At 34.8% G+C, this 20809-nt stretch overlaps 2 protein-coding genes across 11 annotated transcripts in view; one reads left to right on the top strand and one right to left on the bottom strand.

Moving 5' to 3' along the window:
* POF1B (POF1B actin binding protein) overlaps positions 1–8426 on the top strand; it is an 85503-nt gene extending 77077 nt beyond the window's left edge. For both annotated transcript variants that reach the window (XM_065915619.1, XM_065915620.1), the window contains 2 exons: positions 5669–5783; positions 7145–8426. In XM_065915619.1, the coding sequence (XP_065771691.1) occupies positions 5669–5783; positions 7145–7150 (121 nt within the window). In that variant the 3' untranslated portion in view covers positions 7151–8426. The remainder of the gene's footprint in view (positions 1–5668; positions 5784–7144) is intronic.
* Positions 8427–12985: 4559 nt separating this feature from the next.
* Positions 12986–20809, bottom strand: part of ZNF711 (zinc finger protein 711) — a 28342-nt gene continuing 20518 nt past the window's right edge. For all 9 annotated transcript variants that reach the window (XM_065916010.1, XM_065916008.1, XM_065916009.1 and 6 more), the window contains 3 exons: positions 17725–17772; positions 16226–16369; positions 12986–15641 (listed from right to left, as the gene is read on the bottom strand). In XM_065916010.1, coding sequence (XP_065772082.1) covers positions 14464–15641; positions 16226–16369; positions 17725–17772 — 1370 coding nt within the window. In that variant the 3' untranslated portion in view covers positions 12986–14463. The remainder of the gene's footprint in view (positions 15642–16225; positions 16370–17724; positions 17773–20809) is intronic.

Raw genomic sequence — 20809 nt, 5'->3', positions numbered from 1 at the left:
TGCTGAAAAATCTGCTGATAACCTTATGGGGATTCCCTTGTATGTCATTTATTACTTTCACCTTGTTTATTTGAATATTTTTTCTTTGTATTTAATTTGTGTTTCTTTGATTAATATGTGTCTCGGTGTGTTCTTCCTTGGGTTTATCCCATATGTGACTCTGCACTTCCTGGGCTTGGGTGACTATGTCCTTTCCCATGTTAGGGAAGTTTTCAACTATAATCTCTTCAAATATTTTCTCAGGCCCTTTCTCTTTTTCTTCCAGGACCCTTTTAATTCAAATGTCAGTGCATTTAATGTTGTCCCAAAAGTCTCTGACACTGTCCTAATTTCATTCTTTTTTCTTTGCTTTGTGGCAGAGATTTCCACCATTCTGTCTTCCAGGTCACTTATCTGTTTTTATTCCTCAGTTACTCTGCTATTTTTTTCCTTCTAGTGTATTTATTTCAGTTCTTGTCTTGTTCATCTCTGTTAATTTGTTCTTTAGTTCTTCTAGGTCTTTGGTAAACATTTTTTACATCTTCTTGATCTCTGCCCCCATTCTTTTTCCGAGATCTTGGAACATCTTTACCATCATTATTACTCCAAATTCTATTTTAGATAGATTGCTTGTCTCCTCTTCATTTAGTTGTTTTTGTAGAAGTTTATCTTGCTTCTTCATCTGTAACATATTTCTTTGTCATCTCATTTTGTCACTTACTATGTTTATGGTCTCCTTCCCACAGTCTGCATGATCATGGTTCCTCTTGCTTCTGGTGTCTGCCTCCTTGTGGGTGAGGTTGGTCCAGAGGCTTGTACCATTATCCCCTTGATAGGGTGATCAGAGTTTGCCCTACATGTTGCATGCCCTAGATATTGCTATTTGGTTGTCACTGCCCTGTCAGGGGTGGGATCTGTTCCCTAGCTGTCAGAGTGGATACCCCCAGATTTGTTTCTTAGCTGTGTTTCTAATCTGTGGTATAAGATAGGTAGGATTGAAGCACTCCCACTGGGAGAGAACCACTGAGTATTCCTCCTCTGGAGGTGTTTACCTGTCAGTGTGCTCTGTTGTGTCCCCCTTTGCCTATTAATGAACTTACAAAGTACAATGTTGTTGGTGCTGTTCTTGGTCCCACCTTAACTGTGGGTATGCCAGCAATTGGCCCTGGTGACTCCCAAGCATTGTTTTCATCAGGCCATTGGCTCAGATCCACTGAAGTCAGGTCCTAGGACTGCATCAGCTATGCACCTGGACCTGCCATGGGAACTACAGAGGCAGCTCATATACTGGTCTGCCCCAACCTTCACATGTACATGCCCACAAAGCCCACAGCTGCTAAAATTAGACCACTCCCAGCTACAAGAACACTTGTCCTTTCAGATGTTTCATATGTACTGAATTTAGGAAGCCATCAGTGGAGGTGTAACTGAAGTTTTCACAGCTGTGAAGAGAGATTTCACCACTTCTTCCTTAGTCACACATCCCCTAGTTTCAGCCCATTTGGACAGATTTCATAGTAGGGGGAGCTATCCTTGTCCTCCTAGGACAGCATGGGCAGGTCCTGACTCCCACTGATGGATTTTCTAGAGGAGCAAGTTTACCTACATGCTCCCAGGACAATGGGACAGCTCCTGGAACTCACTGGTGGATTTCCTAGTAGCAAGAGCTATCCGTGCTCTCCTGGGACAGCAGGGCAGTTCCAGCATCTGCCTGCAGGTCTGGAAGAGGTGGCCAGTGTCTGCCTCTGGAGCCCAAGATGGCGATGGTGACCCATGCCAGTCCCCAGGCCTCCAGTAGGCAGTGTCCTGTGCCTGGGAGCACTCACAGGGAAAGAAGCTCTTATGGTGGTCCCACCCCTCTCCTCATGTGGCTCCCAATAATGGTGCCTTCTTTCTTTGGTGGGTTCAGGCTTCTTCCTAGTACACCTAGACCTAGTTAGGTATAGTTTCCATACCTAACTCTGGTCCTCTCCCTGGGATTGAGCTCTGGAATCTGAACTTCAGCACCCAAGCCCCACTCTCACTGACAGAAGAGTGTCTCAGGTTGGGGGAACATAGATTGGCAGTGCCGACCCTCTGTGCAGGTTACTCTCTGTTTTGCCTTCCACAAACCTGTTGCTGCTCTCTCCCTTTTAGGCTCCAAAAGTCTCCCTCTGTCCAGTATGATCTCTCCACTGGTGAGGAGACTTCTCAAGGTGTGGGAAACTTTCTTCCTTCACAGCTCCTTCCCAAGGGTGCAGGCCTCTTCTTTTTCTTTTTCCTTTAGTCTTACCCAATTATGCAGAGGGGTTTTTTAAAGTCTTTTTTGGGGATGTCTGAGGTCTTCTGTGACTGCTCTTTTGTCATCATACTCCTTTTTATGTTTTCAAGGCAAAAGATTTCTCTTTAAATTTTTAAAAATTGTGATATAATTAACATATAACATTATTTTAGTTTTGGATATACAACACAGTGGTTCACTATGTGCATATTTCTAAGTGATCACCACAATAAATCTAGCTAATACTCATTACCATCCATAGTTACAAATTTTTTGTGATAAGAACTTTTAAAGGTTTAATCTTTTAGCAACTTTCAAATATACAATACAGTATTATTAACTATAATTACCATACTGGTCATTACATCTCAATGTATTTATTTTGTAACTGGAAGTTTGTACCTTTTGACCACTTTCACTCATTTGGCCCATTCCCTACTCCTCCACCTCTGGCAACCAGCAGTATGTTCTCTTTACCTGTGAGTTTGTTTTTTTTAGATCCCATGAACAAGTGAGATAATATGGTATCTGTCTGTCTCTGTCTGCTTTATTTCATTTTGCATAATGTCCTCAAGGTAAATCCATTCTGTTGTAAATGGTAGGATTTCCTTTATTTTTTGGCTGAATAATATTCCAGTGTGTGTGTATGTGTGTGTACTGAATATACATTACATAATATTTTTTTTTTAACTTTTTTTTTTTTTAAATATTATTTTATTAGTTGGAGGCCAATCACTTTACAACATTTCAGTGGGTTTTGTCATACATTGACATGAATCAGCCATATAGTTACATGTATGCAGCTACTATAGAAAACAGTATAGAGGTGCCTCAAAAAATTAAAAATAGAACTATCATATGATCTAGCAATTTAACTTCTGGGTATTTAACAGAAGGAAATGAAAACACTAAAAGGTATCTTCACTCTAATATTCATTGTGACATTATTTACCAATAGTCAAGACATAAAATCAGTGTAAGTTTCCATCAATGTTGGAACGGATAATCCGTTACACTGATTTTATGTCTTGACTATTGGTAAATAATGTCACAATGAATATTAGAGTGAAGATACCTTTTAGTGTTTTCATTTCCTTCTGTTAAATACCCAGAAGTTAAATTGCTAGATCATATGATAGTTCTATTTTTAATTTTTTGAGGCACCTCTATACTGTTTTCTATAGTAGCTGCACCAGTTTGCATTCCCACCAACAGTGCAAAAATTTCCTTTTTCCACACCCTTGCCAACACCTGCTATTTCTTATCTTTTTGATAATAGCCATTCTAAGACAGGTATGAGGTAATATCTTTCTTGATATCTTTAAATTGTGTGCTTTCTTTCTTTGCTAACTGATCTAGTTAGAACTATATCAATTTTAGTGATATTCTTGAAGTTATTTTCATTATTGTATTTTATGTTTTATTGGTTTATTAGATATATTTCTTTTTTTATGATTGCTGTAAGCTTTAAAGTATTCCTTTTTATATTATCACAGTCTGTCCTCAAATAATGTATCTCATCACATGTAGCATAAAAATTTTATGGTAGTATACTTCTATTTTCCCTTCATGATCTTTTTGCTATTTCTGTTATCCATATTTACTGTTACATATATTATAAACCTTCAAATACAGTATTTTATTGCTCTCAATAGTAAAATTATTTTTAAAATACTAAAACAAGAAAAACAATGTTTTATATTTACTCACATATTTATCATTTCTAGTGCTGTTCTTTTGCTTAGATTCAAAATTACCATATGATAATCATTTTTCTTCTGTCTTAGATACTTCCTTTAATATTTCTTGCCATACTGCTCTGCTGGTGAAGACTTTTCTTGGCTTTTTATGTCTGAAAACAGTTGTGATTTTGCCTTTATTATCCAGTTATTTTTGCTGTGTGTAGAATAGTAACTGGAGAGATTTTTTTCTTTCAGTACTTTAAAGCTGTCATTCCACTGTCTTCTGACTTTCATTATATCTAATATGAAGTTTGATGTTAATTTTATGATTATTTCTCTGAGTAATGCACTTTTTTTTGTTTATGAGATTCTTTATCACTGGTTTTCAGCAATTTGATAATGATGTGCCTCTATGTTTTTCTTCATCGTTATTTTTCTTGTTGTTCATTGAGCTTCTTGGATCTCTGTGTTTAGTTTCTATCAAATTTGGAAAGAATTAGGTCGTCATTTCTTCAATTATTTTTTTGTCTTCTGCTAACCCTATAATCCAGGATATATAATCCTATATCCTGTAATCCTTCGATTAGCATATATGAGGGCACCTGATATTTTACATGGCTAACTCATACTCTGTGTATCTTTTTCAGTCTTTTTTTCTCTTGTGTTTGAGTTTGTATAATTTATCCTGATGTCTTCAAATTTAGTAGCATTTTCCTCTGCAGTGCCTAATCTGTTGTTAATCCCACACATTAATTTCATCTTTATAAATCTGATGTATATCATGTCTATCATGTATATCTGATGTATATCATGTATATCACAGATTCTCACTGTGTTCATGCTTTCCTCCAACTTACTGATTATACACATTATATATTTATTTATACTTCTAGTAGATGAAACCTTGTTTATTTGTCATTTCTTGGTTTGTTTCTACTAATTCACTTTTTTCTTTATCATTACTCATATTCCTGCTTCATTCCATGCCTACTAATTTCTTATTGAATGCCATATATTATGATTTTACATACTTGAGTTCTGGATATTTTTTATAACACTAAGAATTTAGGCAGTTAGGTTATTTGGAAACAGTGTAATAATTTCAAGTTTTGTTTTTAAACTCTGAGAACAACTTGCAGTCTAGGACCAAGTCATTCCACTACTAAGGCAGTAGTAGTGTTTTGTTATATTTGCCTGATGCCCTCTAGTATTAGGAAGTCTTTTCACTCTGGTTAGTGGAACACAGACTGGAGTTCCCTTCACCAAGTGAATTCCAGGAATTTTAAGACTGTTCCTTTTCAGTGGTTCTTACCCCAGCCTCAGTAGCTTTTTCACATGCCTATAGTGATCAGTACTCACCCAAACACTTGTAGGGGAATTCTCTACAGATCCCTTCACCTCTCTCCAACTGTATAGCTCTCTCCTGTCTGGTATTCTGTTCTACAAATTCTGACTCCAGGCAGTGTGCTAGGCACTTGTAGGGCTCATGTCATCTGCTTCCCTTCTTTGGGATCACTGTCTTGTGCTGCAAGTGGTCCATCATTGCCATGAGCAGAAATACTTCCCTCTTATTCTCTTGAAAATAATAGTTTTAAATCTGTGTACACTAAGAGATTTTCTTTTTAGAAAAAGTTAAAAGTCATTCAGAGACTAATTAAATAAGGAAAGTCAAAGTAGGAGTGACTAAAAAGTAATGAAATTATTTTCTTGTCCAGCCTGTAAACTAACTTTTTTTTTTCCTATATAGGTACAGGACACAGTATCCAATCCTAGGCCTCTTGTATGATGACTATGAATATATACCACCAGGTAGTGATACACAAACTATTGTTATTGAGAAAACAGAAGACAAATGGACTTGTGTAAGTTCATGGGACATTTCTAGCTTATATAATTAGGGAGAAAAAATTCCTAAGGTCATTGCGTTTTGTTAGCAGAGTTTCTCAGCCTCAGCACTATTAATATTTGGGGCTGGATAATTTGATGTGGGGGAATGCCCTGCACATTGTAGGACATTGTAAAACTATATAGAATCTGATTTTTAACACTATGATAATGACAGCCTTTTTCTTATGTTAAAATCTTCTTGAGTACTGAAAGCAGGTAAGACTAATCTATGGTTTTTAAAGTCAGGAAGTGGTTGGTTATCTTTGAGGGCTAGCACCCAATTGGAAGGAAACATAAGGAGGACTACTGGGGTACTAATAATATGCTCTTTCTTGATCTGAGTAATGGTTGCATATATGTGTTGAGTTTAGGAAAATTCATTTAGTTGTACACCTATGTGTGTACTACTTCTAAGTTTATTATATTTCAATAAAAGTCTTAAAATGCCTAAGTATATCATGATGAGCAACAGATAAATATATGTCAATTAACTATTCTGTAGAACCCTTCAAGGAAAATTTTAAATGTAGATTTATAGTTAATACTGCAAGTGTATAATTAATAAATTACTGCAGATATAATTAATAAAATTAAACATCTGTTAACTCACTTTAAACAATTATCTTTTGGTTGAACAAGGTCAAATATTTGAATAAATTAAAAAAAATTCAGAAAGCTGTTAGCTCTGAAGCCCTTCTCTAACTGCAGTCAAATCATTAATCTTGTATATATGGTTATCTATCATCAGTGGAAGCAACCAACATTCAATAGCCCTAAAATAAAAATAATTTGAACTTTGAAATATGTTTTAATATATTGCATTTCTTAGGTCATTAATTAGTTGAGAATTACTTATTACTATTATTCCCCAGAGGTGGCATAAATGTGAGGACCTGCCAAATAAAGGGTCTTTAGAATAATAGTCATTACTTTTACCTTCATTAATAGCATACAGCAATGAACAGCAAACTTGATATCTGAAGGTACTAGATACTATTAGCAAGTTCAAAATGTATTTAAGTTCATAGATGATAAATGTGTATTTATCAGCAGAGACTTTTGGATATATTTAATCTCTAAATATGACACCAAGGAGTAAATCTACTTAAATCTTCCTCCCCTGTGCTTAAAGTCATTTGAAAATTATACCTTGGCTAAAGTCATATAAACCATTGTGTCATTGACTATACATATAAAAAGGTGCCAAAACGGCACCATGCATTTCCTTTGGTATTATTCATATCAATGTACATAGTGTTTATAACTTTGTCCATATAATTATAATGTCTTAAATTAATTATAAGCCAGTTCTAAACTATTTTTTTTTCTTTTCTAGCCATGAATGAATCCCCAGCTCAAAGGAATTTTTTGTGTCTTCATTAGTACTTTATTTTTTCATAACTAAAGCCAATCAATATTTTAAACCATGCTACAACCCTGCAAGTCTAATGGAATTAACCAGTTATACAGATGATAGTTTCTCCAGCCATTTATAAGGCCTGAATCCTATCACATTCTTTTATTCAATATAGCAACATACTAATTTTTAAAACTCAATTACAAACTGTAGGACTTAATCCACTCTTTTTCAATAGGGTGCTTCCTAGACAGAGTTAATTTTGTTGGGGTAAACATTTTACAAGTTATCTCACTAGAAGTTTTCCTATGATATAGAGACTTCCCTGGTGGTTCAGACGGTAAAGCGTCTATCTACAATGCAGGAGACCTGGGTTCAATCCCTGGGTTGGGAAGATCTCCTGGAGAAGGAAATGGCAACCCACTCCAGTATTCTTGCCTGGAAAATCCCATGGACAGAGGAGCTTGGTAGCTACAGTCCATGGGGTCGCAAAGAGTCAGACACGACTGAGCGACTTCACTTTCACTTTAGCTGCAGGAGTAAATACTATTTTTTAATGACAACAACAAAAAGCAATATTATTGAATTAAAAAATAACAGTTTAGTGCATGGTATATACAGAATATATTTGCTTTTCTCATATTAAATCTTGTGATTAAAATAGACGATTTATTACATGTATAAAGGAGTTACATTTATACTTCTTTGAGATAAAACTAAATCAAAGGTGATGGTTAATTTCATTTATTAGGGAAACGGGATAATTTTTTTTTTAAATACTTAAATCTACTAGATTGTACATTATGGTATTATGGTTCTAAGTACTTGTCAGTGGCTTAGCAAATCTGTTCTTTTGAAGCATATCATCCCCAAATGAGCACACCCTCTTTCTTAAAAAGAAATAACACTATAATGCAGTAGAGAGTGGAAGGAAGGTGGGCTTTTTTTTAAACTAGTGGTAGACAAAACAACATTGAAATACTGTGTAAAAGTGAAACACTTGATATCTGTATTCTACTTGGGAGAAAGAGATCTTATCATAAAATATTTAATGTATTTTGAAGTTGGTTGATTAACTGGGTTCTAATGATCTTATAAAGTGAACTAAAGTATTTTCTAAATATATTAGTAGATATGAATGAACTTTTAAAATCTCAACCCCTTTGGTTAAAGTTAAGAATTAGCAAAAATTAAAATGTTTAGCATTGAAACAAGTATACTATCAAGGGTGAAACAGACCACCAGCCCAGGTTGGATGCATGAGACGGGTGCTCAGGGCTGGTACACTGGGAAGACCCAGAGGGATGGGATGGGAGGGAGGCGGGTGGGGGGATCGGGATGGGGAACACATGTAAATCCATGGCTGATTCATGTCAATGTATGGCAAAAACCACTACAATACTGTAAAGTAATTAGCCTCCAACTAATAAAAATAAATGAAAAAAAATTAAAATGTTTGTATTTGGCAAAGTATAGATTAAGGTAACAAATAAATTTGGATTTATATGTGAATGAGGTTTTGCACTGAAATGTCTTTGCAAATATCTATATATAATTCTGTCATTCTTTATATTCTAATAATTACCCATTATACTAAGAAACTGTTAAGATAGGAACATATGAGGCACTATACTGAATCAAACCACAAATGAAGAGAAAAATGTTTTTAATATTTATATAAATATTCAAGTTAGTCTTGATATGAAGCAAAAAGCCTTATTTTCTTAATACTCTGACTAAAATGTTAGGCTCTGTAATGTGTGTTGGTACAATTCTAATCTTATTAGTGTTCTGTAACAGAATGAGCTATATAGTCCTTACCTTTTTTCCCTTAGTATAGGAACAACAGGGAAATTTCTCCTCTGCTAACTACTCATACATGTAACTGTAACAAAATTGTTATCTCCCCATTATACATTATGTAAGTGGAGGTTTTAGTAGCCTGATAGAAAAGTGCTACCATAGCTGTTTTAAAATTAGAATGTGATTTTCCTAAAATATTCATATAAAAATAACAGTGCCCAAAATTTGGACTCACTTGATCCATGCATAGCAAGATAATGGGGGATATAACAAGGTAATTATTATACTTAACAAAGTTATATGTATGTATTTCTTTTCCAATTTTTTATTAAGTTCAATAGAAACATGTGATTGTTTTCTTCTCCTAAGTTTCACACAGCTTATCTCTGAAAACTGCAGATATTGTCAGGTGAGGAATGCCTGTTTATCTAACTTCTGTTCCAGCATATTTTACTTTAGATGCTGAATAAAATGGAGACTGTGCAATGACATGCAAAGTTAATTTAAGTGTATAAATAAAATATGCATCTATGTGGTTTTTGTGGAAGTCCTAGTAGGAAAAATGCAGTATGGATGTTTAGCTTAGCTGTACATTTTGGTCAGAAAGTTACTATTCACATGAATACTTATGTTAGAGCTAGAAAGCACCATAATAGAAAACTCTGATGTGGATTACTAGAGACAACACTTTAACATAGCTGGACCTCTCATTGATGCAGGTTTCTGCTTAAAATGTGAATTTCCTCACTTACAAACCTAGTCCTCTAAATTCCATAATTCAGTAAGTTCATAACTAGATGCCATAAAACATTCTTCCCATTTTTGTAATGTTTTAAATGTAATACTTTGTCTTTACAGAAACAGTACAAAAGGAACAAAATAAAGCTCAAAGAATTGCATGCTACCACTCAATTTAGATCACTTTAACAAAAAGCCATTCTCACTTCTCATTATTATAATCCACAAAGATAACATTGTGTAGGCATAATACCCGTGAAAGTAAATAATAAGCTGTGAAAAGACTTACCTGCAAGGTCTCTCTCCCCCACCAGACACCATTACTAAATTTATTGGATTTCCATGGTACTTGTCCAGTAAAAAATGCAAAAGTACTTTTTTATCCATCTTAGGACAAATAAAATATATTTAAAAAATAAATAACAGAATAAACCATATTTGTCTTATAAAACCATTAACCTTTAGTGACAAAACAAGACATACCACTTTTGAGCCTACAGAGGAACACTGGAATAGTAATATGACATAATTACATGATAGCCAGGCAGTCGTGGTAGTCTTGGATCAGTCTCTTGTATATGAAATATTAAGTCCAGAGTCTTTATGTTTGGCTTCCTTCCCATTTTTTTTATTATTAAAGTTTATGTTCCAGACATTCTTTATGTCAAGGGATAGACTTTATGACACATTACTTTAATAGCTGGTTTGCTAACACAATCAGTATTGAATACTCCTTCCCCAAGTGTGCCAAAATATAATAAATCAGACCAATTTCTTAAAATGGGAGAATATATAAGCTTTTTGAAGTAGTTTCCTAAAGGGGTCTGATGTGCCAGTTATGTTATGATGGGAAGGCTGGGATCTAGACTGGGTAGCTGGGAGTAACATTATGGGTTAAATAGTTCCAACACTGCCAATTGGTCCAAATTTTAAAATGGAGATTTCCCTTTGGAATAGTTACTTGGGTAATGCTCAAAGAGAGAGTCCTAGCAACTGGAACAAGTCAGGTGAGAACATTTTTGAGATACCTAGTGCTAGAGCCTTGACCCTACAAAATCTGGAAGTTCTTTTATAGGGCCTCTAGATTGCCAATAACAATAGGCAGTTCCTATCTAAGAGGTTCCAAGGTTCTATGAGAACTTTGTTAACCAGTACTTTATTTACAGGCTAATTCTTTTAGTAAGACAGGGTGGAATTATCTTGTGATATTATAGGGTTCTAATCTAGTTCTGCATTTTCTCTAAATGAAATTTTATGAGTCCTTAGTTTTGATAGAATTCCAGTTCTAGCCAATTCTCATAATAAAGGGAACTACAAAGAACTGACCAAAAGGATTGTTTAGTTCCCCTGCCTTCATGTGAGTTGTCTTCTTTTTCTGGAAGTAAGCATATTTAGAACTGTGTGATTATCTTCCTTTAAAACTATGCCTGGGATTTACCTCAAAATAAGCCAGTGAGACAATAGGGAATAAAAGTAAACCAATGAGGTGTAGGTGGGTTAAAGCAGGAGTAAGGAAAAGTAAAAATGAATCAAAATTGACCATGTAAGTAATGATTGCTGCAGTTGGGTAATGGCTATATAGGGGTTCATTATATTGTATATGGTTGAAAGGTTTTTTGCAATAAAAGTTATGTCATAGGTTTCTTTAAGGGAAGGTCAAGGTTCAAACTGGTGGTTTTCCTGTATGAGACATGAATTTGAGAGCTCTACCTGAATAATTCTTAATATTTTCCTCTCTATCATGGTATAGGCCACTTGGAAGTAACAATCAGACAAATCCATTTCCACATAATGACCCTGAACTGTTCTAGAAAAGTGCCTATTCTTTTAGTAATTCCAAAATGATTACTCCTTCTTGTGAAGGTACTTTGACTTCCATTTTTTTGTCATATAAAATAGGCCTGTCCAGGTAAAACCTTCATTTTTAAAGGCAATCTCTTGTTTGTAACATGGGCTGAATTCTTACCTGTTCTATCTTGGCTGAGGTTTTCTAGATCCAATCAATAAGAGAATCCATTTGCTTCTCTTCAGCCCCACTGTAGCCATGAATGAATGGAATAACCTCTTCACATGGCTCCCTGCTTCCCTTGGCTTCTCTACAATGCATTCTTCGCACAGCTTCCAAAATGATCTTCAAAATGTAAATCACATCACTCCTTTCCTTAAAACCCTCTGACTTCTTATTTCAAATTCTCACAGGTCTCATCCATTATCAGTTCCTTTCACCATGACGCAGCCAAAGCTTGTACCACCTCAGGTTGTCTGTATTTGCATGTTTCTCTGCCTTGAATACTCTTGCACAAGATCTTCGCATGACTGGTTTCTTCTTGGCACTCAAGTCTCACCTCAAATGCCAAGTCCTCAGTATGGATTTCCTCATTATACTCACTCGAAATTGTTTAAGCAAAGCTGCCAAAGTGTACCAGAATTACATGGGGGGCTTTGTATAACACCTATTTCTATTGGTAGTTAACACATTGGCAGCTTGATAGAAATGCAGAATAGTAGACCCCAGCCCACATCTATTGAATTAGAATATGTATTTTAACACTATCCCTTGACAAACTATAGACATTAAAGCTTAAAACATTGGTCTAACATGTAATGGCTTTTTCTCTTAGTGATCATTAAAGAATGATTAACCCAACTGACAGAGTCTTAAGCAACAGTGCTATATATCTAGGTACATGAATTCTACTGAACACTGACTACTATGATCATTTGCAGAATCTCTCCCAAAGCCTTGACTTAATGAATGTATATTGGTCTACGGGAACATAATTAGATTCATTTTTTAGGATCATGTTACTTAAGCAGGCTAAGAATTTTTAGTTTTCCCTATAATACTAAGTCTCAAGTCTTAAGATGAGCAACTTTAAAGCATTCCATCATAGTTTTAACAAAAAATTTTGAGGAATAATCATGCTATAGCCATCGTAACTGTTTAAATTCCTAGCTCATGTTGTTAATGCACAAAATTCTATAAAACATTAATCTGCAGACAAAAAATGCCTAAGAGCAATTTTAAGTAAAAAGTCTTTTTACTTAAGTAAAAAGTTTTGAAAGCAAGAATAGACATTATAACACAACTTTAAATAAACTCATAAAGCCTTTATGCACAAAATTCTATAAAACATTAAACTGCAGACAAACAATGCCTAAGAGCAATTTTAAGTAAAAAGTAAAAAGTCTTTTTACTCGAGTAAAAAGTCTTGAAAGCAAGAATGGACATTATAACACAACTTTAAATAAACTCATAAAGACTTTAAGTGCAATAAATGCTTTTTATTGTATGCTCATTTCAATGAGTAACATTTAGAAATAATAATCCCACATTAACAGTGACAATCTTATCTTACAGCGTGTACATCATTTACAACCACATGACACACAACTTTAGATTTTCCAAATTTAATATTCTGAATTAAGAAAGATAAAAAATTTATTCTCAAGGAACTGATTCTTACCTGGTGCAAAAACAGAAAGGTGAACATTATTTAAAACACAAAGCCACAATATAGCATGGAGTAAAATTACACTTTAATTATACTGAACAGCTGAGTGTAAACATGAAGCAACTAAAACTTAAAAGTACACATCATATGCATTACATTTATGAACAGGATTTTCATTAAATTTCCCTAAACCAGCTTTTTATATTAAGCGCCATGTTGATTTGCAGCATGCTAACATAAAGTGTTGTTAAAAGGATGCATATTTTATACAATGTAAACTGAATATCCACCTTCAAGCTCTATTGGCAGCATAGTGTTTTGTTAAATACTGCATAAATACTGCCTCACATTGAAAATGTATGTTAATAATATGGTATATAGATTTTAAAAATCAAAATTTTCAATAATGGCATAAAATTGCACCTTTAAACATTAGAGCAAGTAAGACTGGAACAATCATACTTGCTATGACTGTCCTAAAAAAACTAAATATTTAAGAAAACTGTGTTCTCTCAGTTTAATCTTAATATCATTAAGAAATATAGTGCTAGCTTTGTTTGCAACATTACTGTTGCATCCATTTTAGAAAGCCACATTTGACTCAAATATACTTTTGTCATATATGCCATACTGAACATCAATCAACTTGAACATCAGAAAAAAGGGGAACTTTAATCTTTAGACTTCAGTACAGAATGCTGTATTTTAAACATCCTATCCTGTAATAAAACCTTAGTAGCTTTGAAATCCTTCTAATAGTATTGAATTAATCTAACCTGTTTTTCAGTGAAATTTGTTTTAATGAATACACAAAACTTTTGCCATTTCTGGAATTCAGTTTCCAGGTACCATATAAAGATTCAGTGACTAAGTGACTGATGGATGACTGCATTTTATTTTTCCATCCCATTTCTAAAACTGCATAAAAGTGAGGCTTGTTTGCCAAAGCAAAGCATCACTCCTCAATTAGATATGATCTTTTCAGAAAGATTTGTCTCTAGTATGATCAGCCAAATAAAGTGGTTGTCTTTGCTCTTCCCCTCTGTAGTTGAATTATGTTTATACCATTAAATAGACAATAAGGTTTTCTGCAACCATTCTATGGTGCTCCTTAAATTCTTTAAGTAATTTCAAAGGGCTATGAGATCCCCTCTCAATTCAAATACATTAAGATCTTTAATAAAAAGAATGTAAATTTATAATTTAATATCAAGCTATGTAACCAGGTGAAACAGTTTGTGAAATTATCTTCCCATGTAGCATGTCATATTTTCTAAATAGCTTTCCTTTATACTGATCTTATTATATAAGAGCCTCCTTGTGGTGCCTCATAATATGCTGATTTTTTTCTGATGGTCGTCGGAATCCCTTCTTGCAGAATTCACACCTGTGTGGATAGTCTTTTGTATGTATTGATATCACATGTCGTTTAAAGCCAGATGCATCTGTAGTGCTGTATTCACAATACTCACATTGGTAAATCTTCCTTCCAGTGTGAGTCTTCATATGCTTTTTGAGCTCATTTTGTTGTCTGAACCCTCTTTTGCATCTTTTACACTTCAATGACTGATCCTTAGTATGAACTGAAAGGATATGACCACTAAGTATAAATGGATCTGATGTTTTAAAGTCACAGTGCCTACACTGATGAATCTTCCTACCCTTATGGATATCACTATGCTTTTTGAGCTCAGAAGGGCGATGGAAACCTTTATCACAGACCTCACATTTGTGAGGAAAATCCTTAGTGTGGACAGATATGATGTGCCGCTTAAGGTCACTTGAGTTGGTGCTCTTGTGGTCACAATGAGGACACTGGTGTGTCTTATGTCCTTGAAACAAATCCAGATGGCGTTGAAGTTCTCTCTCATCACCAAATGCTTGGGGACAATGCTCACATTTATATGGCAAATTGTTACCATGTTTAGACTTAATATGAGTTTTCAAATTTGATTGATCTGCACACCTGAAAACACAATACTGACACTGATATGGCTTCTCACCAGTATGGGTTCTCATATGTTTCTTGAGTTCAGAAGGATGTCGAAAGCCCTTCCCACACTCAACACAAACATGAGGAAAATTCTTGCTGTGAACAGCCAGTAAATGTCGGTTTAACAGTCCTTGTTCTGCAGTTTCATAGTCACAGTATTTGCACTTGTGCATCTTCGGCTCCTTGTCTCTTAATATAAGTTTATTTGAACTCAATGGACTAGCTTCTCTGTATCTTCGTGTGTATTCTGTAAATTCATGGGTTTTGTCAACTTTGTTTATAAGCTTATGGCTTTCTAAATGGTTATGGAAACTCACTTTCTTGTTAGTTGTAAAGTCACAATCTGTACACTGATATTTTTTTCTCATCAAATGATCAGGATGATTCTTCATGTGTCTTTTCAAGAATCCTCTGGATTTAAACTTTTTTGTGCAAATATGGCAAGGATACACTGTCAGGGGTTGTCCATCAGGGCCTATTATAACAGCTAGATTAAAAAAACAAACAAAAAAATAAAAACGGAAGTTGGAACATTTGGCCAGACTGTTTTAAAAGGGTTTTACAACAAAGATAACAAAATTAGCTGACATTCACAATGTGAGAACTATACTAGTGGAATAAAACCCTGTAAGACAAGATGTAGATTAAACGCAACTTACAATAAAGTAAAGCTCCAGGAGTTACTGATGGACAGAGAAGCCTGGTGTGCTGCAGTCCATGGTGTCACAAAGTCAGACATGACTGCGAGAATGAACTGAGCACACTAAAACATAATGAGCAGCACTCTACTATAGACCATTTACCTGCCAAAATGCTATATCACATGCATTTTGTAACAACCTGAAAATTCTCTTTTAAAAAACATCACCTGGGTAAAAAGCAAACAAGCACAGATTTGCTAAGTAACAGTAAAACATTTTTTAAAAAAACCAACTGTTTAGATAAAACGCAAGTATATGAGAGTAGGACTAACTACACTACAAACAACTGACTTAAATTCTCAGGTTACAAAAAATACTACTGCATTTCAAGTAATTATAATATTCATAAAGCAATGTATTAGTATTTTACCTGTTTGCCACTGCCTCGTTTCTCCCCTTCTCCTCTTCTTGGTTTTTTGTTTAAGTACTTTATTTGTATTAATACTATCACAGATTTGAAGGTATTGTGCTGCTGTACTACTTCTGTTTTCTAATGTTGAGTCTAAAGTATTTCCTGAAAAAAAATCAATACACCATTAAACTATATATATTTATACTCTTTTCATTTTGATTAGATGAATTACTAGAGAAAACTTGGCATTCAATTGCCATTGAAGTGCTAAATTTCACAAAGTACACTCATCTCTCAAGTGAATATGCAAAAATATGATACCATGTGAAATTAACTTTAAAATATCCCAGTTTATTCATCCTAAAGGAACAAACTGCTCAGGCAAATGAAACGTAAGAAACTGAATTTTATGACCATGAACAAAATCATTACATCAGCTCAATTTTCTCACTAATGAAAGCTGATGAAATTAAAGAGATTTAGCAAAGAATTAATTTATACATGTCAGACAACCAATACAATCATGGTAACTGTATAATACATGACAAACAACAACTTCTTGTATTTATGCTTCAAAATGGTTTACTTAATGTTTAAAAGTAGTAAGGATTGATTTTTTAAGAGTTAAGATAAATGTGACAGGCAATTTACCAAAATTTCAATGGAATCAGTGTATACAAAATACTTAATAAAATATCAGTTCTCACAATCTCTTGTGTTATGCAATTTAGTTTAAAAATGTAGCCCAAGATACTGTTTAGCTTAAATGCTATGATATGTATGTCTCTCATTAATTCACCTGAAATCTATATTTAAATTTAGAGAGTGAAAAACCTCCTAAAGGTTAGAAACAAGAGAGTCAGATACTTTATTCCCCCTGTGTAAGAAAATAAAAAGAACTATCAAGCATGGAATAAAAAACACTATATGAAGTCTATTAAAACTAAAAAATACTTAAGCTGACACATGAGTTTTATGTAACATCTATATAAATCTACTGGCTGCACAGAAATTAAGAAAATAGTTCAATCCCAAGGAGAACATTAACAAGTGGCTGATATCATGGGCAATTTTTACTTTCAAGTCAGAAAAATTTCTATTTTATAATTTTTTTCATAGTAACCTTTTATGGCCCATGCAGTAAGTGGCCTGACATTTGTACCTTGAAAAAGAAATTTTTTAGTTTTACTTTCTGGCAACATCGTGCGGCATGTGAGATCTCAGTTCCCCAATCAGGAATCAAACCTGCACCTCCTGCAGTGGGCACATGGAGTCTTAACCAGTGGACCTCAAGGGAAATCCTGAGGTAAATCTAAAATGAACTGCGTTCACAGAATTACATACATTATGTCTGTAAATAAAATCCCTTGAAGAAATAAACTCTTATAACTAACTAGATATGACTAGGCAAATAAGAGTCTAATGGGTCTGTACACACAAACTAGTAACTCTTTATCTACCAAGTAGTATACAAAACCAGCTACTTAACTTACATCTCACATATAATGCTCTCTCACCTGATGACTGACAATCTTCATACCTTCGAGAAACTCTTCTTTCATCTCCTTAAAAAAAAAAGACAAATTAAAAACTGATAGACTGAGTATAACAATTATCAATGGATCACATCTACAAAATCTTACATCAATCACCATTCATTGGATTAAACTTTTTGTTCTTGAGTTCTTCCACTTCCATAGATTAGATAATTTCACACACTGAAAGTAAGGGCTGCTGTGAGCATCCTTGGAACTACTAATTTATAGGAAAACCTTACTTTCTATATCAAACCTGAGTAGATATTCTACGAGGCCATCATCACCCTGACACCAAAACCAGACAAAGATACCACAAAGAAAGAAAATTATAGGCCAGTATCACTGATGATGGGCTTCCCTGATAGCTCAGCTGGTAAAAAATCCACCTGCAATGCAGGAGACCCCAGTTTGATTCCTGGGCTAGGAAGATCCCCTGGAGAAGGGATAGGCTACCCACTCCAGTGTTCTTGGGCTTCCCTCGTGGCTTAGATGGTAAAGAATCTGCCTGCAATGTGGGAGACCTCAGTTCAATCCCTGGGTAGGGAAGATCCCCTGGAAGAGGGCATGGCAACCCACTCCAGTATTCTTGCCTGGAGAATCCCCATCGCAGAGGAGCCTGGCGGGTACAGTCCAAGGGTTTGCAAAGAGTCGGACACAACTGAGTGACTAAGCACGTCACTGATGAACATAGATACAAAAATCCTCAACAAAATTCTAGCAAACAGAATCCAACAACATTTTAAAAGGATCATGCATCACGATCAAGTGGGCTTGATCCCAGGGATGCAAGGATTCTTCAATATACCCAAATCAATGTGATATATATTATTAATAAATTGAAAGATAAAATCATATAATCATCTCAATATATGCAGAGAAAGCTTTTCACAAAGCTTTCACAAAAATCATTACCCATTTATGATAAAAACTCTCTAGAAAGTAGGCAAAGAAGGATCAATACCTCAACATGATAAAGGCCATACATGACAAACCCACAGCAAACATTAATCTCAGTGGTGAAAAACTGAAAGCATTTCCTCTAAGACCAGGAACAAGACAAGGGTGCCCACTCTCACCACTACAATTCAACATAGTTTTGGACGACCTAGCCCCAGCAATCAGAGAAGAAAAAGAAATAAAAGGAATACAGATTGGAAAAGAAGCAAAACTCTCACTGCTTGCTGATGACATGATATTATACATAGAAACCCTAAAGATGTCACCAGAAAATTACTAGAGCTAAGCAATGAATGTAATAAAGTTGCAGGATATAAAATTAGTACACAAAAATTGCTTGTATTCCTATGTACTAACAATGAAAAATCAGGAGAAATTAATCAAACAGGCCCATTCATCACTACAACAAAAAGAATAAAATACCTAAAATAGACCTTCCTAAAGAGACAAAAGTCCTATATGCAGAAAACTATGAATCAAAGATGACATAAACAGATGGAGAGATATAATATTAAAATGATTATATTACCCAAAGTAATCTACAGATTCAATGTAATCCCTATCAAACTACAAATATATTTTTCACAAAACCAGAACAAACAATTTCACAATTTGTGCAGAAGCACAAAAGACCCTGTGGAAGCACAAAAGACCCCGAATAGCCAAAGCAATCTTGAAAAAGAAAAACAGAGCTGGAGGAATCAACCTTCCTGACTTCAGACTATACTACAAACCTACAGTCATCAAGACAGTATGGTACTGGCACAAAAACAGAAATATAGACCAATGGAACAAGATAGAAAGTCCAGAGATAAACCCAAGCACCTATAGGCACCTTGTCTTTGACAAAGGAGGCAAGCATATTCAATGGAGAAAGGATAGTCTCTTTAATAAGTGGTGCTGGGAAAACTGGACAGCTACTTGGAAAGAAACTACAACATTTCCTAACACCACAAACAAAAATAAACTCAAAATGGATTAAAGACTTAATAGGTAAGGCCAGAAACTATAAAGCTCTTAGAGGAAAACATAGGAAGTACACTCTTGAATATAAATCACAGCAAGATCCTCTTTGATCTACCTCTGAGAATAATGGAAATAAAAACAAAAGTAAACAAATGGGACCTAATTAAACAAAAGCTCTTGCACTACAAATGAAACAATAAACAAGATGAAAAGACAACCCTCAGAATAAGAGAAAATAATTTTAAATGAAACAACTGACAAAGGATTAATCTCTAAAGTGTATAAGCAGCACATATAGATCAATACTAGAAAAATGATCAATCAAAAAATGGGCACCAGATCACTTCTCCAAAGAAGACATATAGATGGCCAACAAATGGATGAAAAGACGTTCAACATCACTATTAGAGAAATTCAAATCAAAATTACAGTAAGTATATCACCTCATACCAGTCAGAGTGGGAATCATCAAAAAATCCACAAACAAATGCTGGAGAGAATGTGGAGAAAAGGGAACCCTCTTGCACTGTTGGTGGGAATGTAAGCTGATACAGCCACTATGGAGAACAGTATGGAGATTCCTTAAAAAACTAGGAATAAAACTACATATGACCCAGCAATCCCACAGTTCAGAAAGACGCATGTACCCTCAATGTTTACAACAGCACTATGTACAATAGCTAGGGCATGGAAGCAACCTAGATGCCCATTGACAAATGAATTGATAAAGAAGATGTGGTACATATATACAATGGAATATCACTCAGCCTTAAAAAGAAATGGTATGAGTCAGTTCTAGTGTGGTGGATGAACCTAGAGCCTGTTACACAAGGTGAAGTAAGTCAGAAAGAGAAAAATAAACACAGTATATTCATGCATATATATGGAATCTAGAAAAGTGATATTGATGAACCTACTAACAGGGAAGGAATGGAGACACCGACATAGAAAATGGACTTGTGGACACAGTGGGAGAAGAAAAGAGTGGGATGAACAGAGAAAGTAGCCTCGACAAATATACACTGCTATGTGTAAAATAGATAGCTGGTGAGAAGTTGCTGTATAACACAGGGAACCCAGCCTGGTACTCTGTGATGACCTAGAGGAGTGGGGCTGGGGGACAGGAGGGAGAAGAGGGAGG

This window comes from Muntiacus reevesi, chromosome X (assembly GCF_963930625.1).
Source record: "Muntiacus reevesi chromosome X, mMunRee1.1, whole genome shotgun sequence".
Lineage (NCBI taxonomy): Eukaryota > Metazoa > Chordata > Mammalia > Artiodactyla > Cervidae > Muntiacus > Muntiacus reevesi.
This window is presented reverse-complemented; position numbering and strand designations above follow the sequence as displayed.